Raw genomic sequence first — 24,867 nt, 5'->3', positions numbered from 1 at the left:
GGAGGTCACATGGCAAAGGGCCCTCAACAATTACATCAATGTGCGTGTGACATGTTACCTAATGTGGTGGCGCAGCGTCATCATCATAGGTGAGAGTGGGATGCCGTGATGGATGTGGCAAAATTATTCTCAATATGTTGTACCCATTGACACATTGTAAAAGGAAATTAAAAATAAAGAGATTAAGAAGAAAAAATAATAAAGGAGAAAAGGAGAAGAAGATGGTAAAACAATGGGGAATGGGAAGAAGAAAAGATGATGTGCGTTATCCAAGTAGGGAGGAGGAACAAGTCACGGGGAATGTGAAACCAAAACTAAAATTAATGAAGGCAAAAAGGAGAGAAACGGGGAAGAAAAAGGAAAGCTTGACAAGAGGAAGGATTGATCATGTACTTCAAAGGGAGGATATAAGAAAGAAAAGAGACAAGGGAAGAGAAAAGAAAAAGGAAGGGAAAGAAAGAAGGACAAGGTTATGGTACCTGATGCCAGGGTATCTTCAGGAGCTCATACATCACCAAGTCTGTAAAAAATGAAAACCTAGTCAGTGGTAGTGAGTGCAATGTAAAAGGATAACCAAAGTTAGACAATAAAGTCATACTCACTATTACAGGGGTTTTCTGGGCAAAAAAACCCAACTTTTAAAAAAGGGTATTTTAGTGCTTTTAATGGGTTAATAATTGAACCAAAATACCTTCAGCAGTGTTTTGAGTGATTTCTAGCTTTCTCTTGGAGCTCCTGGTATCCTCTGCATTTGTTTACGAGCTTCCCTAGCCTACAACTCCCATGTAGCCCACGGACAACTAGCCCTATCTATCTACCTACCTAACTAAGTCTGCCCCAATGCCCCCTCCCCTCTGTCTTCTATGTCCTGAAGATCATTCATTTTCTTTGGTCTGTGAGCCCCCATATGCAAAAAAACATCATCTATACATCTTTACCAGCAAATGGTATGCTCTTGAAATGATGGAGGTGCATAAACATGGTCTTCTTCAAAAGATGCCTTATTGGTGTTTGCATATGGGAAGGAGGGGGGCATTTAAGTATATAAAATATGTTACCAAATATAAAGTACAATGCAATAACAGTAGAAAGATTAGAAAAAAGACAATATGTGGCCTGAAGACCCTTCTGGTGTTCGAAAGAAATGTACAGATTATTGACAACTAAAGTAACTAAAATAGAATCTGGTGTCAGAATGTCTAGGTTTTTATTATTAATACTACCTTTGATCAGATATGTTATCAAAAGTGAAGTGATCTCTCCATTGATGCTATGTAGGGGATCAGTTTGCTTTATAGGTAGATATATTGGTATTGTTAATAACTAGTCCTGTGGCTTGATAGGTCTTGGGAGGATTAAAGTTACTTTGCAAGCATAAGCCTAAGGGATGTAATGGAGTGGTTAACATCATGTTAATAGGAAGGTGTTTCCAGAACAAAGTTACTTTTAAATCTTAAGGATCCAGGTTATTGGACCTATCTGGGATAGTGTCTGGACTGTCGATTCCCGAGGTCATCTTGCGTTTGATGCCCACCTTTCTGGTGAGATGCATCTTTCTCTTCTGGACCGTAACAAACAGGGTGGATAGCTATCTAGGGATTATGTCACTACCAGGATTTGAGCTGTGGTGTGGACCATAGTTGTGGTTTAAGGAGAGCGAGTCCTTCCATCTGTATACTTGATGTGTCTCGTAGTCAGTGGTGTCCCTCTGAATTTTTTTACATTTATGTAGTTCTAAAGTCCTGCAATTTTCTTTTTCCTTTTTCTGTTTCAAATGAGCCCAATTGCTTCCTAAAACCATCAATAAGCGTCTTACACCTTATCAACTGGAATTTTGGGTCATTATGTTTGTGCAAAATGCTTCAGGTCTCATATTTGAAGGGTACCTTCTCGCAACAGCAATTTTAAGATTTCTCCCAAGTGTTCAATGGAATTTAGATCCAGACTCATTGGCCACTTCAGAACTCTCCAGCGCTTTCTTTCCATCCATTTCTGGGTGCCTTATGAGGTATGTTTGGGGTCATTGTCTTGCTGGAAGACCCGCGCCTAGCGGTGCCCCGCGGCAGTGCCCGCACCTAACAAAATGCAGGTTGGGTCGGTCGGCAGGGCAATTGCCGAGGGCCCCAGCACTGCAGCAGCGGCTAACAGAGAGCAGTCAGCGCAGGGAGCTGCAGCTATTCATCCAGGAAGCTCCACTCTGCGCTGTCAGGACGCTCCTCCTCACCCCCCTTCTCTGGCTGCCCTCTGTCAACCAATGAGAGGGTGAGGAGAGCCCACGAGGCGGAGCTTATCGCTCTGCAGAAGATCCCTGCCGTCCTGCACACGTGAGAGGGAGAAGAGGAAGCTTCAGGAAACTGAAAGTAAAGAAGGAACACACAGGTAAAAGGGGAGGGGGGTTACACTTACTATGCCTAGTAATGTGAGGCATTTGGAGTTATTCATTTAGTTTTAGTAACTCCTTGTGCCTCATATTAATAGCAGTTAACCCCATCATGTCCCTCATATTAACCCCCTGTGTACTTCACCATAAGGGTTACTGATGTGTGAGATATATGGGGGTACTAATCATGAAGATACTTCATTATTACCTCCATGTCTCTCACATATCAGTAACTCTTATGTGAGGAACACAGGGGGTTAATGTGAAGGACATGATGGGGTTAACTGCTATTAATATGAGGCCCATGGAGTATCTAAGCTGTAATGCACATGACTGTACTTTCTTAGGGCTCGTTCACATCTGCGTTGTGGTCTCCATTCTGCAGGTTTCCGTTTCCTGCATAAAACAGAGGCAGGAGACGGAAACCTGCAGGACTCTTTCATTTGAATGGGTGAGAAAGCTGTCCAGCCGTGAGCGGCGGTGAGCATAAAACGCTCACCGCCGCTCACGGCCGGACCCGGTCTGTGGTTTCCGTCTTCTTGCATGCAGAAGACGGAAACCACAGAACGGAGACCCGAACGCAGGTGTGAACCTAGCGTCATCCTCAATTGTGGATAAAAGTTTGTACTATTATATTTCAATGGGCCCAGTACACATGGCCATTGTTTTTGCGGTTGTGTGTTAGGGCCACATTGAAGAGCTGCAAATTATGGAGCAGGTCCTATATGTGTCCTATACCTAGACCAGTCATGTCCTCATAAATGGGTGGTATTACACAGGGGCGGATCCAGAGCCGGGCAACCACCTGGGGCCCCCGCCCAGCGGGGCCCAGCGGCGCGGACCTAACAAAATGGTCCTGGTTGGCGGGAGGTATGTCCCGATTTTAACTCATCGGCGATGAGCTGAATACATAGGCGTTTAAAGCAGGAGCTGTCAAAGTTCAGCTCCTGCTTTAATGCTGCGCTCCGGCATTTGTAGCCGCGATGTGATGACGTCACATCGCATCTACAATATGTGTATGAGTGAGACTGCGGAGAGAGCGGCGGGGCAGCGAGGGAAGGAGAGTGTGTTTTTTTTTTTGTATTAAACATTAAAATGGAACATAATATAGGGGGCCCATGAAACTGGGGGCAGATGAAGGGGGAGGGGGGAGAACGGCATGACACTGGGGCAGATGAAGGGGGGGGAGAACGGCATGACACTGGGGCAGATGAAGGGGGAGAGAACAGGATGACACTGGGGCAGATGAAGGGAGAGAGAACGGCATGACACTGGGGCAAATGAGGTGGAGGGAGAATGGCATGACACTGGGGCAGATGAAGGGGGGGAGAACAGCATGACACTGGGGAAAATGAAGGGGGCGGGGAGAACAGCATGACACGGGGCAGATGAAGGGGGGTGAATGGCATGAAACTGGGCAGAAACGGGGGGACATGAAACTGGGGACAGAGATGGAGGGGGGGGACATGAAACTAGGGGCAGATGAAGGGTGTATATGAAACTGGGGGAGAGATGGAGGGGGACATATAATTTACGGGTGACTGTAGGAGGATTATACTGTGTGGGAGCACATGAAAAATGAATGAGAATGGGCTGAGTCAACATAAAAGTGGGTGGAGCCAAGTTTGCTGCGGCGCGCCGCACATTTTCTCCATCTTTCTTATGTTCAAAAGGGAGGTATGGGTTACAAGCATGAGGCTTGGTGGTGCTTCTATGCCACTGGCCTTGCGTGCACGCTCCCAATGCAGCTAATAGTACACAAATAAGGTCAGTTTTATAAGGTGTGCAAGCACAGCTAACTAGTTAAAAAAACGCCTCAAAAATGCATTTTTTGGGCTAATGTTTTAAAAAAATCTTGGGGGGGACCCCCAGACCCCCCGGTAAGTAGGGCCCCGCCAAAGTCAATTGCCCAGGGCCCCGCAAAGCCTGGATCCGCCACTGTAGCCAAGGTACCCAGTGCCAGATGCAGCAAAACAACCCAAAAACATTTTTGAACCTCCACCATATTTGACAGTTGGTACAGTGTTCTTTTCTTTGTAGGCCTTATTTCGTTTTCGGTAAACAATAGAATGATGTGCTTTACCAAAAAGCTCTATCTTGGTCTCATCTGTCAACAAGATGTTTTCCCAGAAGGATTTTGGCCTGCTCACGTACATTTTGGAAAACTGTCTAGATTTTTTATGTCTCTGTGTCAGCAGTGTGGTCCTCCTTGGTCTTCTGTCATAGCATTTCATTTCGTTGACATGACGATGCCTGCAGGACAGCTTGAATTTCTTTGGAACTCGATTTGGGTAGCTTATCCACCATCTGGACTATCATGCGATGAAACCTTTAATCAATTTTTCTCTTCTGTCCACATCCAGGGAAATTATTTTCATTGCCATGGGTTGTAAACTTCTTGATTATGTTGCACACCATGAACAAAGGAAAATCAAGATCTCTGGAAACTGTTGATATTTTTCCATTCTATAGTGGAAGCAGAAGTAGCAGTCGCAGCCATGCCCTGATACTTGAGAGGAGCCAAAAAGACCCCTGGGACATAAGAATAAATGGCATGTTGCAGATGTTTGGCCCCGTTTCAGATTTTGCATTTCAGTAGAGGACCTTCAAGTTATGCCTCTGGAGGCTCCATGAAGTGAAACGCAGTTAAAAATGCTGCAGAAGAAAACGTGTTTGTTTTTTTTCGTTTTTGCTGCATTTTTTTCTTTCTTCCCTTATCAAATATATAGGGAAAATGTTTTCTTAAATAACATGCTGCGTTATTCAAACCTCAGCTATTTTTTCCCCTCAATGTGTAGATGAGATTAAACAAAATCTCATTCGCTTTGCTGGTGCAGAAGAACACAACTTTTTTTCCTGTTGTGTTTCCGCAATGTGGGGCCTTAGCCTTAAAGACATAAAGAAATGAAGCTGTGGACATATTGTTACAGACATATGTATAAAAAAAATGCTGACTTAATGTGTGAGATATACAGTATATATATATATATATATATATATATATATATATATATATATATATATACTGTGTATATATATACTGTATATATATATATATATATATATATATTGTATATATATATATATATATATATATATATATATATATATATATATATATAATGATGCTTAGGAAAATTTCTATTCCCAGTCCATAAAAAAATAAAACTAGAATCCGATAAGCAATCTAACAATGAATGTATAGCCATCTATATTTAGTTGTCCCTGGTGGATGTCTCTCAGTACTCTCTCACAACCACAGGTGACCTTCTGAATGTGGTGACATTATCGGACTTCAATATGAATGTTTATCTGGTTATAAATAGTGAGGGGTCATACAGTTGAGACAGCATAACTTGTCTATTGTAAGACATTGACCTACATTCTTGCATGCAGTGGCTGTGAGTGCTACCTAATGTTCATTAATAAGAATGCCATTTACAATAGAGGTGTAGATACACAGTAAGGCTAACTTCCCATCTGTACCAGAGTCTCCATCACAGAAATTTCCTGAAATCGGCAGAGAGAACTGCACTGAGGAGTTGAATGGACAGCAATGTATTTGGCTAATATTTAATACTACTATCCCTCAGGAGCAGCCTCTTTAATTCAGTAATTGTGAGGTATGCCATTCCTTAGCCCCCTTACAACCCCTCAGATGCAATCTAATAGGAAGTTGGTAGTAGAAAGTTACTTTTAAAGGTACCAATGAGCATTCCTAACTACTATGATATTTTCACTTCTGCACAGGTATGACTAGGCTCTGACATTTCAAGAATATCTGTCCTCGCCTAAGAAAATATCTTAGCATCCTACTGATTTTGGTTAAAACTTTGCATCCCAGCCATGAACAGAAATGGGAATAAAACAGAATAATTTTCCTTTCATAGCTAAGGTCTGTAGTGCTGTACCCATGAGTCATATTCTAAATTTGACTACCATGACTCCGCAGTGTTCATCATTTAACACGTCCTGAGCACTTCTACTACCCACATGTGAATCATATCTGCAAAAATGCAAAGAAGATGACACATGGACGAATGTCACATATTTTCCACAGTTAGTCTTCTCTGAAATGCTGAGCTTATTAAAGGGGCTCTATCATTGGGAAAATTAATTTTTAACTAAGCATGTACTTGCATAGCCTTTAGAAAGGCTATTCTACACAGACCTTTTGAATGTAAATTGCCTCAGAAGTTTTTGAATAAGTCCATTTTTATTCACATGCTCATTAGCTTCCACCGTGCACCGGAAGAGTCTGTGTGCACCGTCTGCTATTCTCTATGTGTGTGAGAGCAGGGAAATGAGTCATTAGCACAGCAACCTCTGCTGTATATACACAGAGAATAGCAGAGAGGGTGCACGATGAGACTACCGGAGTGCACAGAGAGGGCTAATTAGCATATGAGTAAAAACGAACTTATGAAAAAACTACTGAGGCAATTTACATACAAAAGGTATGTGTGGAATAGTCTTTCTAAAGGCTATGCAAGTATGTGCTTAGCTAAAAATGACTTTTCCCAATGATAGAGCCCCTTTAAGCAGGTGACTGGTATGACATATACTTGTGCCTAAAAGTGAACCTGAATCTTCTGGTGCATGGAACGCTGGACATGCTTACCTTTAAATCTTGGTCGTATTTGTCATTCACAGTACACTAGGCAGATACATGACAATAATGTGTACATGACATTTGATATATCCACATATTTGGCATCTGCCTGGCACATAAATCTCATTGTACAATTTTTGGAGAATTTATCAAGAGAGTTTTTGTCATATATCAGGGTGCATACCAGGCAATGCAACTAAATGAAATATACATAAGCTTATTGTTGGGATAGATTTCTGGCATTGACACCTGCTCTAAATGATGACGATGAGGATGATGAAGAATCTGGCTGGGCAGATGGCGTCACAACCTTTTTAGAAAGTGGCGAGGCTGGTGAAAGATAGCTGTAGCAACATCATTATCAAAGTGTAGAATAAAAAGTCGCAAACAGAGATTTGCACCTTCCTTGTGTCACCAGGGGCTTGGAAAATCAGTTCTTTTATTTTTAACTTTAAGAGTAAGCCAGCATGGCATGTTCTTCCTTACGTTCAGCTTCTATAAGTAGCATATACTTTGATATGTATTAATTTCTGCATGGCAGTTGTGGTGTGTGTATGGCCTCCTTTACAGAAGCAAGATTTCATAAACCTGTGACTTTTATTGCTGCACTATGAAGCAAAACAAATCCTGTTTTTTTTTTTTTTTTTTTTTTTAGGAGACGTAAACATCGCAATGGTAGACCGAAATGGCCAACTTGAGGTAGAAGTAATACAGGCCAGGGGTCTAACTCCAAAACCAGGTTCTAAGACTATACCAGGTAAAGAGCACTGTACCTAAAATAAATAACCATTAAATAATGTTTGGCTTCAAATTCCAAGTATGGCACGTTTTATTCCCTCTAATAATCCCCTCATAATTCTGCATAAGGGGGCATTGCTTGGTTTTTCAGTTTACTTCAATAGGGAGTATAATAAGTAGAGGCCCCTGGGAAAGTGATTAAAAATAACACTTATACTCACCTTACCTCACTTCTCTCTTCAGCATCTTCTTCAGTTCTCTTCTGCCTGTGACTGAGGAGTGATGCATCCCAGATGTGAGTGGGCTTCAGCGGTGACGTGGGGTGCACTGACATCATTACATGCATAACCTTAGTCACAGGCTAAAAGAGCCCTGAAATGGGTGCTGAGCCCAGGAGAGGTGAGTATAAGTATTTTTTTATTTATTTATTTTCAGTTACTTTTCCTGGGATGGAATCTACTGGCTTTTCATTAACAATATGGATAGCGGTCTGGGAATCAGGTTTTGCCCAACTGCTATCATGGTGGTCCGGGGCCCTGGCTTTTTTCAGGTGGCCACGGGCTCCGTACTCCTCCAGGCTCTGTCGTTATACCACTGATCACCATGCAGCATTCTAGTATCAAATGATCATTGAGGTCAGAGGAAAAGAAGACCAGAGCCTTCCTAAAAAATAGTGATGGTTGTTCATTTCCAAAAAAAGAATTCAATCCAGCAGTCACTGTTTCTATAATGATCTTTGGTATATATGGTCATTAGAGTAATATATACACAGATATGCTTTGCTTTATCATCTATGTTTCTTAACATTTCTGATGTACAGTATTGTCTGACAAAGACTGGATTCATATCTGCATTGGAGTCTGGCACTATCACTTAAAAAGAACAGATACCCGATGGACCCCATCATAGTCAATGGGGTCTGTCAAACTTCACTGGTGTCTGCTATTTTAGCGATCTGAATGTCCATTTCTCTCTGATCAGACCAGAACATTGGACACCCCGATACTAGTGTGAACCTAGCGTATTATAAACATTTTTTTGTTACTGGAAAACAATATTGGCACCAAAATGATCCCTTCATTTATTATTACTACATTATAGGCATTTACAAAAATCACAGATCTTTGTATTCAAATTGTGTTTATATGGTCAATTCCCATCTCAAACATCTATATAACAAATCACTGCCAAAAGTGACTGCTTTTCTCATACCCAGATCACCAGATGTTTCCCTTTTTCCTTAAAAACAGGCAGCATAGAATGGGAACAGGCCCACTCTCGTATGTGCCAAAAAGTATTATGCCACTTGGCAAATAGGAGTGATGGGAAAATACAGTAGACAGTACAATCGCCTTCCTGCTTTGCATCAGTCCCCTCAGACTTAGGATTTTCAAACATTAAAATAACTAGAGAGGTTTTAGATTTAAAATCTTTCCTTGACTACAGATGCAAGCAAAAGTTCGATTTTTTTTTTTTTATTGAATCCTTCGTGCTTCCGAAAAACCCCATCTTTACCAAACTAATGCATACTATAAGCATGCCAATGTATTTTGTCTCACAGATTCTCTCTGTGGGTCTTTGTGTAAAATCAGAGGTTTATTGAGGTGCAGTTTGGACCCATATAAATCCATGTGCCTGAGCCTATACTTTTACTTACAGTCATTAAGGCAGTTGCCTAGGATATACAGTTTGTGCAAGAAAGGCCAGGGAAGCTATAAACAAAAACAACAACAACAACAAAAAAAAACAAACACACTCACCTTTCCCAAGTGCTTTGGCGTTCCCCGCCACCGTCCAGTCCGGTGGCTCCCCAATGCTTCTTCCAGTGGAAGTTCTCCCTTCACGTGACCACTGGAAGCAGGATGTCACTCTGATACGTCACCTGTGAAATCCTGTGTCCTTTCCTTAAGTCATTGAGGCTGCTGATTGGCCTCAGTGGTCACATGCGGCGACAACTTCCACCAGAATAAGACCTGCAGCAGCAGGACCGCGGTGGGAGACACCATGGCACAAGGGACAGGTAAGCTTTTTTGTTTGTTTGTTTTTTTAAACATTCCCAGGCACCTTGCACAAAATTGTATATCCTGGACAACCCCACTAATATTTGTTTGTGTCCAATTTTTGGTCTCATATTGCATCACTGTCGTAACTCATTTTGTCTCTTTTCACTGTCTTATCAGCACCATATATCAAGGTGTACCTAATAGAGAATGGAGCGTGCCTGTCTAAGAAGAAGACCAGAACTGCTAAGAAAACTTGGGACCCAGTATATCAGCAAGTTCTCCAGTTTGATGAAGGACCTCAGGGTAAGGTACTACAGGTAAGGTATTGTCTTCCTGAAACAGTATGAACAGTAACACCAAAGAAAGCTTTATATTTTATCTATGTTACCTCACCAGGTGAATGTTCACTTACCTCTGTGCAGTGAATACTGAGGAGGAGGTCGCTGGGGATCCCAACTTCTGTTTTAAGTTGTATTCTACATACATTGTACATTTGGCGTGGTTCAGGATTTGGATTTAGGATCACACCTAATGATGATGTATAGAAGGAAGCCATCTACGGGAGGCAATAGCAAGGAGTACAGAATTTTTACTACCTATCACAGTCAATCAATTCTGGTAGTTTCAGTACCCAATATACTATCTAGGCTTCCTACTGTCAGGTGGGCAGTCCCAGCACAAACCACTCAGGATCTGTGTGAGCTATAGTTAGAAAATAAACCCAATTGGAATCAGTGGAGTGGCAACTATTGACGAATGTACTGAAGTTGAAGGAGGTGGAGAAAAGACTTTTAGGCTGAGACCCCACATTGCAGAAACGCAGCTTTTTTTGTTGCAGATTTTGTTGCGGTTTTTTGAGCCAAAGTCAGGACTGGATTTAGCAAAAGGTAGAAGAATAAGAACTTTTTTATATATATATTTCCATTCCTACTGTAGCCATTCTTGGCTTAGGCTCAAAAAAACGCAACATAATCTGCAACAAAAAAAAAGCTGTGTTTCCGCAACGTGGGGCCTTAGGGCTAGTTCACACGGGGACATGGACGCTGATTTTGACAGCGGATTTCGCGGCCAAATCAGCGTCCATACAATGTATCCCTATGTGAACTGCTCGCTTTTTTTTTTCTGCTAGCGAGCTAGCAGAAAAAGAAGCGACATGACCTATCTTTCGGGCGGAAGCCGCTCGCGATGAGCCGCGGCTTCCGCCCAGCCGCAGCGCCCTCCATGTCGGCTCATTCATTTGAGCCGACAGCGGAGGTGAAAGCCGCGACCGCGATGGTCGCGGTGGGAGCAGTTCACATAGTGTGGACATTGTATGGACGCTGATTTGGCCGCAAAATCTGCTGTCAAAATCAGCGTCCATGTCCCCGTGTGAACTAGCCCTTAGCCTTAAAAGACTTATTTGCTCTTTTTTGGAAGGTACTGACATATGGAGCCTACCAACCTAAAATTTCCATCCTATGTTATGGATAGGACTTCAATTAAAAAAAAAAAGAAAAAAGCATATAATCCTTTTTAATACCTTGAGCATTGTGTATGTGTACCCTCCCTCCTTTTATTATCTACTATAGGGCAACATTTCTAGTTCCCTAGAATGAAACATTAAATAGACAAGTCAGCTCACTGTTCCTGTGCCACGTATTAAATTGTAGCATTGCCTTGTACTTGAATACATTTGTAACTATTCCTACTGTATTTATACCACCAATCTTATTAGCAAAATATGTATGTAACCAGTAGTTGTGCTATAAATACTCATGAAAGAGAACCATTTGTGTACCTTCTATAGGTAATTGTATGGGGAGACTATGGCAGAATGGACCACAAATGCTTTATGGGGATGGCGCAGATCCTACTTGAAGAGCTTGATCTAAGTTCCTGTGTCACAGGCTGGTATAAACTATTTCCCACCTCATCACTGGCAGACTCCAGCATTGCTCCTCTCACTCGACGACTATCACAGTCCTCACTGGAAAGCTCCACCAGTCCATCCTGCACTTAACCTATGGAGGAAAACGCATTTATTCCAATGTTCCCTCCTTTTCCTGAAGTCTAACCAATCACCTTCCTCTTTATAGCACCAGACATATATCGTAGACTGGTTATTCAGGGCTCTGGAAAAGGAGGGATGCAAATGGGGCTGAGGACCCTGTGCAACAGAGCTGCCAATAAAATGCTACTGCAAAAAATTATATACAAAAGATATATATCTGTATGATAAGAAATCACATATGTGACTGTTATCTTCAATACACAGGGGAACCAAACAAGAATACTACATGCAGAAGAGAATCACCAACAACAACAACCTTGTGTCACCTTTGTCACCTTCAAATGCCTATGGGGTGACAGATTAACTGCCTTGGCAACATTTACAATGCTGGAGTGAATGTATGCCAATGCATTTCTCCAGCACTACAGTACAAAAAAGCACATACACACTAGACAGCACATAGCTCTCAAGATATAGTAAATCTCTAGGATTATATTAACCCTTTGCATTGCAGATATGTTACTGTTGTTTGTTCTTTAAAGCAGTGCCCAACCCTACCAAGCGGTCATAACCATTCTCTCCATTTCCTACTACCTACCCTCCTCCTCAGGCAGCAAGAGAGCTGGAAGACATAACGCTGGCAACTGTGATATCATGTATATTTCATACAAAGCTATATATGCTCATGAGTATGAACGCACATACATCTATCTATACGGCAAATGATATTTTTTCAGGTAAAATATTTTTTTTTTCTACATTTTTGCGTTTAAAATGGAATGTAGCATCTTAAAACATGCAATTTTATCTCTGAGATTTTACAAAAAGAATTGCAGAAGGAGAATTGCTACTTCTTGTCGACATGTTCTTTTTGCAGCACAGATAAGCAATCTTTTTTATATAAATCTATATATACATATTACTGCATGTAGCTTTTTGTGTAATAGCACAAGTCATCAAACTCATACTTTTTATTTTAAGTGCTTTAAACTTTTTGTGCTGCACTGAACTCTTAAAACACTTTAATGCCAGGAAGACCTGCTATGCGCTTCTTTATCACAACAATGACGTTCCTTGCAGCCCACCTTCAGTGGTCTCGAAGTGCAATTCGATGTGCCAATAAGCTTGGTAGCAGATTGCCAGGATTGATAGTGCTAGCCTGCTTCGATACAAAGAGGTCATCTTCAAGGAATTATCTATTTCCAAGAGACATGAGAGTTGTTTGCAATGATCCATTATCTGCGAAATTACAATATCCAATATCCCATACACGTATAATACTAAACAGTCACATTCATCCATGGTAAGCAGTGGACAGTCTCCACTAAATAAGCGAAAGATAGGGGATGCAAGCATCAAGGATACTGGAATACAAAAGCATATATGTAGCATGTGATCTCATGTAGCAACTGATATGTCTACTATAACAACTCAGGGCTGAAAAAGACATTGGTCTTCTATGGAACTGTGAGCTTTCTCTGATCTACATCCATCCATTACAATTCCAACACAATCTGCAGCATGTTTTTTCACCAGGAAGATGGATAAGAGTCCCATCAATTCCTCTGAAACGCAAAGCTTGGACTGATATAGGAAATACAGAAGGGCTGGTCGGATGTGTCAAGGTAGTCTGACTATAATGAAATGAAAAGAAAAAAATTGTGTTGGTATGTAGACAAAATAACACAGTAAGTGTCTCTTGACATGCAAATTGCAGGTATGGAATTGCATTCATACAATTAGAAAGGAAAATACTGTGTTGACACTACAAACCTCTATGATGTAGACAGAAATCTAAGGTATAGTAATATGTCATATTAAATTCTCGAGACTATTACTGCAAAACATGTTCTGATTATTATTATGCATTATATCTTTAGTTAATACTCCAAAGCTTTAGCTGCTTTTGCAAATGACCTGGCCCATAAAGCCTCTGAATGACTTGCATTATGATATTTACCAATGATCTCTGACTCTTGTTAGCAGTTTCATGTACGCCAACATAGGTAGAATATCCGATTTTCAGAGTTTAAAAAGAATATAACGTTTGTAAGCTGCCAAAGACTACTGTAAAAATGACCATAGACACACTTACAGATATAGTCTGAAAATGTTCTATCCTGATGTCTATAGAGAACCTGTCATCTTTTTGTTTTTTTCCACACATTGTAAAAATTTTGTTTGAGAATCTTAGCATTTACAGTTTATAAAAAACATAGAATAAACCCAAGAGGGAGGCTCAGATAAGACAGACCTGGCCAACGTATATTCTCCATAAACATTTCTGCAGACATTTCTGTTATTCTTCTGTATGTACTGACCAGAATAACACTAGCGAAGAAGCTGGGTAAACCATACATGTATTTAAAATATTTCTAAAAAAAAAACACAAAAAGAAATGAAAAAAATGTAGTGTTAGGCTACAATAAATAAAGGTAAAAAATAGAAGCTGACAGGTTCTCTTTAACAACTGGACTAGAATGGATTTTCCGTGGTAAAAAGAATTGCCAGGTCATATCTGTGTGTATGCTGCTTACTTATGACCATTCTGATAACAAGTACATATGGAAACACTCATCTGATCTGTAGCACGCTTTAGTCCAGTCCGTCCTCTTGTCTAGAGAGATGTCACGCTTAAGTGCAGCCAATCTGTTGCATGATGATATGACGATGATATGTCCTTGTGCTGGTACCGTAAGCGTTGATCCATGTCCAGTTTTGTTTGTGAATTTCACAAAATAACCAAGTAAAAATATGCACTAACACTTATCAATCACCGATTCAGTTTGTGTCCAATGGTATGTTCACATCTATGTATGTATACTGTTTAGATCAATACTGATACATATTAGTACTCCATACCATTCCAGCATATACCTAGTTTAACTGATATTTTAAACATTTATAGAGTTTATTTAACCTCAGGAGAGCCTTTAAGACTGAGTTCATGTCATGCCCATACACATTGTAGGAGGTGTCCCAACTCTCCCCTATGTCAGATATCAATAAGAGAAGGTTTTGGGTATGCAGGATTTCAACTGTGTTCTAATGGGAGGTAAGCTGGGGTCAGAGGTCCCTGGCAGAAGCTTTTTGATCTCTCCCAATTAAGAACACATGCATGTGGAGCCAAGCCATGCATGCACGTATATGGGGTGAATGGGAAGAATAGCTGTAAGCTGAGTGCTCATTTATCCATCTCAGGCTAATGTCAAGTATTTAAGGGGTGTGTTCACAATGGACACTTTTACCATAATCATAGTATTGGTAATAGATGTCTGATCGCTGGGACGGCCTCTGCTGAGAGCTCCGCAGTCATTCTAACAGAAGTGCAGCAGTGTAAATCGCAGCATGTCAATTATACCTACAGAAATGCTGGCATTTTGCATATAGGTATAATAGAGGCAGAAAGTCTGCAGAGGAAAACTCTATGGACTTTGTGCAGGAAAAAAAAAGATTGTCTTTTCCGCAGCGTCTTTTTTTTTTTTTTGCAACGATTTTCCTTACCCTTAAATGGTGATAGAACGTTCTACTAGCTGCAAAAAACGATTCCGAAACTCAGGCTTGTTTTAGAGCCTTCCATTAAAGGTTAGGAAGTATAAAATAAAAATGGAGGAGACAAATGGAGACAGGATTTCACATAGCGTGCAGTTGTGGCGAGATTAAGGGTAATCTTACACCTGAAGATATTTCTGAACAACTGCTGATAGGCTAGAAAATTTGCCTATCGGTGATCTTTCTGCTTCGGCCTGAATATACAGATGGTTGCATAGCTCAGGAAGGAGTAATGACTGCTAGTTCTCTCACTATATACTTTCATTGTCTGTTGGCAGCAGAGTTCGTTCTGCGGGGGATGTTTTTTTTTTGACCTGCTTAAATTAGATCACTCAATGAACAAGCAAATGTGCTTTCTTATGTTTTGATAATAAATAATCCCCTTTATGTTATAAATCCTTATATTATAAATGTCTCTCTATAATACATACATATATATTAAAAATAATTATATATATTATATATGTAAAATTATATAATATTTAATTAAACATTTTAGTAAAGTATTAATATGGCTATTATATATTTATTACTTTTATAATAGATATATTCTAAATGATTCCCCCATAGGTAGGATCATTGCTTATAGCATGCATGTTTGTTTGCAGATAGGCAAACTTCTACAACAGCGGTCACAGAGAATGAAGGGATTCGTCAGGTGCTCTTTTAAACTGAAACAGTCAGTGAGATTTACAGCACTTTTTTGTTCAGCAATTTTGGCTAAACACTGCAACAGTCTCCAAATGGAGACTCTAATGTAGATGTGAATGTAGCCTAAGAGGTATTAATCTCTAGAACAGATATACCTAAAGAGCACACAAGAACAGTTATTGCACCCCTTACCTTACCCTTGTCTTAGTACACAATACCATGCAGAAGACAACGGCATAAATAGGTTGACAATTGAGTTTAACAATGATAATTCTGCCTCCAAGACCTGTCATGAGTACAAGGCTGTCAATTGTATGAAAGCACAAAACCATGTTTGTGTGGGAGTTGGCGGTGTTTTAAAAGCGTATAGAAGGCTAGAAAATATAACCCCAGAGAAAATACATGAAACAAAAAAAAAAATCTAACAAATGACTAACATTTCTAACAATGACTAAAATGCTGCATAATGGATGGTCCTCTCTGCCACTTATATAACTCTAGTTAAAAGGCATAAAAAACAACACTGCATGTAAAAGTATTTCCTCTACTATTAGAATGCAAGCAACTTCTATTGATGTCTAGTAAATATAATTCATCGTCCATACTGAGCACACAATCTAAAGATAATTTAGTAATATTTGCTTATAACTTTATTCCCAACAAGCTGATGGCACCTTGAAATTGTTGGTGCTCTATCATTAGGCCGTCCTTGGCAGATTCTGCAAAAGAAAATGTGCAACAAAAGTACATAAAGAAATGTACTAGTAGAAAGCGCCATTCATATGCTGTAGAACAATGTTGCAGTTAGATTAGAACATCTTTTCTCCATAAATCCTATTACAGCATACAGATGTCATATTGCTCATGACCTCCCTCTATTAGCTTGGATGGGGAACTGCACACAACCATGTACTTTATAGTTGTCCATTCTTTAAAGGGGTATCCCCATAATCCACATTTATTACCTAGCCACAGAATAGATCACTGGGGGGGGGCCTCAACTAGGACTCCAAGAATTACTAAAATGGGGATCCCATGTCCTCTGTTCCTATGCAGTACATGACCAAGAGTAGAGGAGCTTGAATGGGGGTTGAAATCGCACCCTGCTGCTCCATTCAATAAAGTTATTGAAAATTGTGTACATTGTAAGTAAATAGTTAGACCATAGTGACACTATATGGCTAAGGTACCACATTGCAGAAAAGCAGTGTTTTCTATTGTAGACTTTGCTGTGGTTTTTTGAGCCAAAATCAGTAGTGGAATGAGCAGATGAGATGTACAAGTGATTCCTTTATATTTCCCATTTCTTTTGACCTAAATAAAAATAATGCAGCAATATCTGCAACAAACAAGGCAGCTTTTCCACAACAGGGGGCCTCAGCCTATTGCTTTTTATTTATTTGTTAACTGAATAATGGCTGATCAATGTAATGAGCACCACATTGTGCTATATGTTTCAGCTGAGAAGCAAGTCTATACTATGCATGGTGTATTAAAGGGGTTGCCCAGGATAATCTAATTTTGGCCAGGAAGGTGAAAAAACCCATACTCACCTATCCCCAGTGCTCTAGTTTCTCCCACCATGGTCTGGTCCAGTGGCGCCCCGGTGTTTCTTTTTGTGGAAGTCCTCGCCACAGGTTACACCTTTCTTTAGGCCATTGATTGGCCTCAGCGGCCTAAAGAAAGGAACCAGGAAGTCACTTGCATACATCACCTGTGACATCTCATGTCCTTTCTTTATTCTCTGCTGATTTGCCTCAGCGGTCATGTGCAGTGAGGACTTCTGCCAGAACAAGACCTCGGGAGCAGCAGGACTGGACCACAATGGGAGACACTGGAGCATCCAGGACAGGTGAATGGTTTTTTTTTTTCACCTTTTCCTTGCCAAAAATAGTTTATCCTGGACAACCCCTTTAATTTTCAATTTCATGGCCATTATTTTAAAGGTGAAATGCATGGTAAACTATGCTAGGCATTAACGCAGTTACTAAAGCATGCAGTTCTTAGTTAAAGAAACAGTGGGTAAACCCAACCTAGTGTGAGAGCAAGTCACTAAATCACTTGCACCTAGTCACTTTATTTGGCATGAAGTATTCTGTACCTCAAGTCTCAGATAATCAACCGTACTGTTGTTTGTTAGAACTATGAGAACATTTTTTGTATAACGCATAGAGTCCTTATATGACCTTTTTCAAGATTCAAGCCCCACTGATCTTAATGCCATTTGCCGCCTACTGTAGTGGCACCGCCATTACAGGTGCATCTATGAAGGTCAGCCACTATAACAGCAGGAGCCCAGCGAAAACTACAAGCACATATTGTTTTAGATCCTCATTAGGGCCTCCATACAGACTTGATAACGAATGCTTGGCAATTAAATTGAACCCAGGGAATAGAAGAAGTAACAAAGACCATCACTTTTCACAGGTGCCTAGTAAAATCTTCTTTATTCAGCAAAAAAAAGGCTAGTTAAACAGTACGGTTTTTCACCTTGTCAGCAAAAGATATAGAGGCAGCATGAAAACTTGGAGGGGGTTGGTGCGACAGAAGAATGGGAGCTTCATATGATCAGGCATAATTTACTATAACAGGTAGCGAACTCAACAAATAATAGAATTCCTTTAAGAAGTTTGTCTCCTCCAATTTCCTTCTCTGAAATAGGGAATATCAGTCTTCAGAATATAAAATTATTTGAAGATTAATAGTTAAGAATTTACAGTCACAGATTTTTGTATTCATTCCTGCTCTCTTGTATATGAAATTTTCACCTAACACCAAATTATTACCAAGAAATCCCTGAGTTAACCCCTTGTGTCATCACGACAACCTCTTTTTTTTTTTTTATACTGAATCCAACTCAAAGACCAGCTGATCGCCATGTGTCGAAACTGATAAAGGCTGTGACTGGACATACATGGACAGAGCAGGTTCTGCCACAGTGAGAGTCAATAGGTCCCTGTTCTTTGTCATCAATCTGGTCATAAGATCCTCCTAAATGACCAGATCACCACCCCTTACATTGAGATCCTTTATTTTTTTTCTCCAATACAAAAAAAGTTGAAAAGCAACCAAAAGTGTCAAACATTTTTATGTTTATAGGTGTTGAAATATAAAAAATTCTGTGAGTCTTCAGTAGTCAATACCTTTTTTAATGTCTAACTAAAAATGATGACAGATTGAAAGCTTTCGAGGCTGTAAGCCTCTTCCTCAGGCATAGTTTAAAAACAATTTCTGAAGGATGCATATTTATGCATTTTTAGCCATTAAAAAAGGTATCAACTACTGAAGACTCTCAAATTTTTTTTATATTTCATATTCACTGGCTAACTCTATACAAAATTATTTTTTTCTTTATAGGTCTTGACATGTAGGTGTAATAATACCATTAAAAAGGCCCATAAATTCACATCCCTACTTACATTCCATAACAATGCATGTGGACTACTGTTAAAGCCATTTAGTTTGTCGTAAGCTACATGACAACTACATAGGACTATGGTTATCGCTGACATTAGTCATCATCTGTTATTCGTGTGGGTAACCAAAGTAACGTAGGAAGTGCCAAATAGTGTATTAAGACATCAAACATTATGGCAATTCTACTCATGATGTACCTGGGGGGAGACCCTTACTAGTAGTGAGAGCGCAGACATGCCCTACATTACCCAAGACACCCTGCTGCCTTACAGAATTGACAATGTATAAATCATTTGATATATAAAAAACACAGCTTTAAAGAAATAAAAGCGTTACTGCTGCCAGATAAAATACAGCAACATTATTGTAGCAGCATGGGATAAGACTATGGTACAGAGTTTATTTTCATACAATGCACCAGCAGTTTGCAAGAGCAGTATATAGGGAAAGTTGAACAAAAGCATCACTTTAGACAGCACAAGCAGTCCTGGCTGCCAAACAGACCAAAAATGGTCTCACCCACTCCATAGACCAGCGCCTTAACAGCAGGAATAGCCACAAAGCAGCAAGAATGTGGTTAGGTGATTGATCCCGTCCATGAGTCCACATGACAATCCCGGTATCAAATACAGAATAGAGAACTGTTCACATGGCTCTGGCTAAAACAGACTGCCTCTTCTTCGTACAGAAGTGCCCTCCTTTCTGGCTCACTGTTGAATGTTTGTAACGCTTTAATGCTCTGAATGTGGTGTCACATGATTTGATACCTGCTTCTATTTGTAAAGCTTTGTGTATGGCAAAATAAAAAAAATATAGAAAAAAATACAAATATTATATAAATATATATATATTCAAACTAAAGGCCAAGTATGTGATGAATAATGTTTGTAATACAGCAAATGAGAAATCAGATGTTTATGATCAAAAGGGAAACCTGCATTTTCTACCTGTGCTCTGTAATGTTTTATAGATGTGGTCTTTACTGTTAAATCCTAGTATTTTTGTGGTTTTCATGCAGCAGGACTGATGACTATTAAAAAAAAAATGCACGATTCTTCTTTTTGTAAAATATTCTTGGCAATTTTTGAAAAAGGAGAAAAAAAAAATGTGAGGACATTTGGATGGTCAGCTTGTAAACGCATGTATTCTGGCAACCAGAGATTAATAAATCCAATTAAAACTAATACTGTAACTTGTTTATTTTGGTACCCTGTTGATCAAATACAGCATAATAAAATATATCATGTCCTAAGAATCAAACATATAAAGGGGGTTTCCTGGAATTATTTTTAATGGCCTATATCAATATGTGATCGGTAAGGGCCAACACCTTGCAGCTATTGCTGTTCGGAACTGCTTCCAGGCTTAGTACTATACAATATACAGAGCTAGAAGCAGATGGCTCTATACCTGGTATAGTGACCTTAAAACCACTGTACTGTATTAGGCCTGGCAGAAATCCTAAACCGCTGGTTGGCACAGCCGGCTGGTTGTGGCCCCCCACTGATCAGATGGTTATAACCTAATAGGCCATCAAATAAAAGAAACCATGTGTAACCACTGACAGCGGTATTCACATTCCCTTTCCGAATGTCACTACTACTGCCCCTATAGACCCAGCGCTGTTCTGTAGCCGATAATCCACATCTACTACGCAGCTCCCTTTTCTGTGAAGTAGTGGTGGATTGTCACCTGCAGAGCACAGAATAGCACTGGAACAATAGCATGCACTTGCAGAATCAGAAAAGAAGGATGGACTGTCCCACAGGAGGAAGACTGGCAGGAAGAGAGGTAAGTATATAATGTGGTCGGGGGTTGGGCTGAGTAGGTAGGGAAGGGCTATTAGTGGGTGGGATAGCTAGAGAGGTATATGGGAGGGAGGAGGGGGTGTAAGGTGAGAGGGAGTTACTGTGGAAGATACATAGCAGGAAAACATGCAGAAGATATCAGGAGCTCTCAGAAACACCCAGATATCACTCAAAACATGGCTAAAAGTATATGGGTGCATTTAATAACTCATTGATAGCATTAACAGACCTTTTTTTTAGGGGAAAACCTATTTAAAAATGTTTTAAAATGCTATAGAAGAAGAAAAATAAAATGTCATAGATACATGAAAACTAAAGGCTCAAGTAACTCCGGGTTTATATCTGTATTTATATTAAGACCATGTTTAAAATAGAATTATGTTGTGGAGGATCTATTGTGTTATACAATTGAAAAGGTTCCTACTGGCTGTAATACATGGATCAATCCGTTTTAATCTTTTCACAGAATGTTATAGAGCAGCATGCTATACTACATTATTCTGGGAGCCATTTTGAGGATTGTTGTCCTACACAACGAGATCCTGGGGCGACAATCTTTTACCATGACAGTTAGGAGACTACTGAAGGCTCCCCTAAGGGTTTAAAAATAAAAGCAAAGAAAAAAAATATATAAACAAATCAGATGTAGATCAGACAAAAAAATAAACAATGTAAACCATATATACATAAGGAATATCTGTGAATAACTAATCTACATACAGTCCTATGAAAAAGTTTGGGCACCCCTATTAATCTTAATCATTTTTAGTTCTAAATATTTTGGTGTTTGCAACAGCCATTTCAGTTTGATTTATCTAATAACTGTTGGACACAGTAATATTTTAGGATTGAAATGAGGTTTATTGTACTAACAGAAAACGTACAATATGCATTAAACCAAAATTTGACCGGTGCAAAAGTATGGGCACCTCAACAGAAAAGTGACATTAATATTTAGTAGATCCTCCTTTTGCAAAGATAACAGCCTCTAGTCGCTTCCTGTAGCTTTTAATCAGTTCCTGGATCCTGGATGAAGGTATTTTGGACCGTTCCTCTTTACAGAACAATTCAAGTTCAGTTAAGTTTGATGGTCGCCGAGCATGGACAGCCCGCTTCAAATCATCCCACAGATGTTCAATGATATTCAGGTCTGGGGACTGGGATGGCCATTCCAGAACATTGTAATTGTTCCTCTGCATGAATGCCTGAGTCGATTTGGAGCGATGTTTTGGATCATTGTCTTGCTGAAATATCCATCCCCGGCGTAACTTCAACTTTGTCACTGATTCTTGAACATTATTCTCAAGAATCTGCTGATACTGAGTGTAATCCATGCGACCCTCAATTTTATCAAGATTCCCGGTGCCGGCATTGTCCACACAGCCCCAAAGCATGATGGAACCTCCACCAAATTTTACAGTGGGTAGCAAGTGTTTTTCTTGGAATGCTGTTTTTTTTGGATGCCATGCATAACGCCTTTTTGTATGACCAAACAACTCAATCTTTGTTTCATCAGTCCACAGGACCTTCTTCCAAAATTAAGCTGGCTTGTCCAAATGTGCTTTTGCATACCTCAGGCAACTCTGTTTGTGGTGTGCTTGCAGAAACGGCTTCTTTCTCATCACTCTCCCATACAGCTTCTCCTTGTGCAAAGTGCACTGTATTGTTGACCGATGCTCAGTGACACCATCTGCAGCAAGATGATGCTGCAGCTCTTTGGAGGTGGTCTGTGGATTGTCCTTGACTGTTCTCACCATTCTTCTTCTCTGCCTTTCTGATATTTTTCTTGGCCTGCCACTTCTGGGCTTAACAAGAACTGTCCCTGTGGTCTTCCATATCCTTACTATGTTCCTCACAGTGGAAACTGACAGGTTAAATCTCTGAGACAACTTTTTGTATCCTTCCCCTGAACAACTATGTTGAACAATCTTTGTTTTCAGATCATTTGAGAGCGGGCTGTCCATGCTCGGCGACCATCAAACTTAACTGATCTTGAATTGTTTTGTAAGGAGGAATGGTCCGAAATACCTTCATCCAGGATCCAGGAACTGATTAAAAGCTGCAGGAAGCGACTAGAGGCTGTTATCTTTGCAAAAGGAGGATCTACTAAATATTGTCACTTTTCTGTTGAGGTGCCCATACTTTTGCACCGGTCAAATTTTGGTTTAATGCATATTGCACATTTTCTGTTAGTACAATAAACCTCATTTCAATCCTGAAATATTACTGTGTCCATCAGTTATTAGATATATCAAACTGAAATGGCTGTTGCAAACACCAAAATAATTAGAACTAAAAATGATTAAGATTAATAGGGGTGCCCAAACTTTTTCATAGGACTGTATGTAGATTAGTTATTCACAGATATTCCTTATGTATATATGGTTTACATTGTTTATTTTTTTGTCTGATCTACATCTGATTTGTTTATATGGAAAAATATTTCCCATAAGGTGAGCACCATAGTAGGAAAAAAGATCAAAAGAGATGGACTGCCATTTTTCAATGTTTCACTTACCTTAAAAATTTGAATAAACAGCAATTAAAACATTTTGAGGATTGGGGGTGTAATGCATGGGAGCGGCCGTACCACAAGAGGTTAAGTGCCGGTCGCTAACATGCATTCCTATGGAGCGAGGTATTCGAATCTAGTATACCTGTGTTTCTACTGCTATCGCTCTATTCCTGTTATTTCTTTTCTTTCCATTGACTTCTATAAACATAAGTCATGTGATCTACAGTCCTTCCCAACACTGATAAAGCAGCATTTTCAGACATAAAGAGGACCTTTTACCACCGCCAGTAAATCAAGCTCTTTATATCATTTAATAGATGCTGCTCCATGTATTGTAGCCTTTATAAAGGCTATTCCAGCAGTACCTTTATTTTTCAGATGCATCATGTAGATTTTAAATAAACTAACTTGTCTTCTTTATCTTCAGCCTTCCCAGGGAGCACACAGGGCATATACTTTTCCCAGAAAGCACAGCCGCGTCATCCTTCTGGATCCGTTCTGGCATCCTTCTGGATCCGTTATGCACCGTCCTCTTCACTTTTCTAAACCTTCCCCCAATCTTCATGTTAGTGTCGTCACTATCATTCCAGCGCCGCTCTGACAGCCTCCTTGCTCCAAATCCTGCGCATGTACAGTACACAAGGCCACTTCGGATCCCATACGTGTATACTGTGAATGCTCATGCGCCATCTTGGGTTTTTTCAATAAAGCAGTAGCAGTATGTTTTAGGAACAGAACATGCGCAGTATGCACAGCTGGGACCCAAAGTGGCCGTGTATATTGCACATGCGTGGGATTTGGAGCAAGGAGGTGGTTACATCTTTGCCAATGGTAGATTCCCTTTAAACCACTCCATTATAGTCTCAACCATATACCCAATCATATCTTATTTTGAATCCAGACTAAGGTTGCCCAGCAGGGTCCTAGAATCTCCCTTCAGTTGTACAGTTTACCTCAATAACTTGTAACCACTTACATCATTATATTCACAAATATAAAGTTTCATTCAATTCCAACAACTCTGTCTTGGTGTGTTATTTCTTTTGGCAACGTGTGTTTTGTAAAGTTTTTAACAATCATCTATGTTATTGCATTACGCAATTTTGACTTGTCAGCCTTTATGTTCACACAGTGACAGTTTGTCCCTGAAATTTTGATAGAACGATCTTTTTCATGATTAAAAGAAATTTGGTGACAGGAG

At 39.9% G+C, this 24,867-nt stretch overlaps 1 protein-coding gene across 2 annotated transcripts in view; it reads left to right on the top strand.

Annotated features, from left to right (window-relative positions):
• Positions 1-13,802, top strand: part of RIMS3 (regulating synaptic membrane exocytosis 3) — a 107,791-nt gene extending 93,989 nt beyond the window's left edge. For both annotated transcript variants that reach the window (XM_075264711.1, XM_075264709.1), the window contains exons 5-7: positions 7,648-7,749; positions 9,911-10,050; positions 11,520-13,802. In XM_075264711.1, coding sequence (XP_075120812.1) covers positions 7,648-7,749; positions 9,911-10,050; positions 11,520-11,732 — 455 coding nt within the window. In that variant the 3' untranslated portion in view covers positions 11,733-13,802. The remainder of the gene's footprint in view (positions 1-7,647; positions 7,750-9,910; positions 10,051-11,519) is intronic.
• The last annotated feature ends 11,065 nt before the right edge of the window (positions 13,803-24,867 follow it).

This window comes from Leptodactylus fuscus, chromosome 2, assembly GCF_031893055.1.
Source record: "Leptodactylus fuscus isolate aLepFus1 chromosome 2, aLepFus1.hap2, whole genome shotgun sequence".
NCBI classification, from domain to species: domain Eukaryota; kingdom Metazoa; phylum Chordata; class Amphibia; order Anura; family Leptodactylidae; genus Leptodactylus; species Leptodactylus fuscus.
The sequence above is the reverse complement of the archived record's forward strand: the minus strand, read 5'-3'. Positions and strand labels throughout refer to the sequence as shown.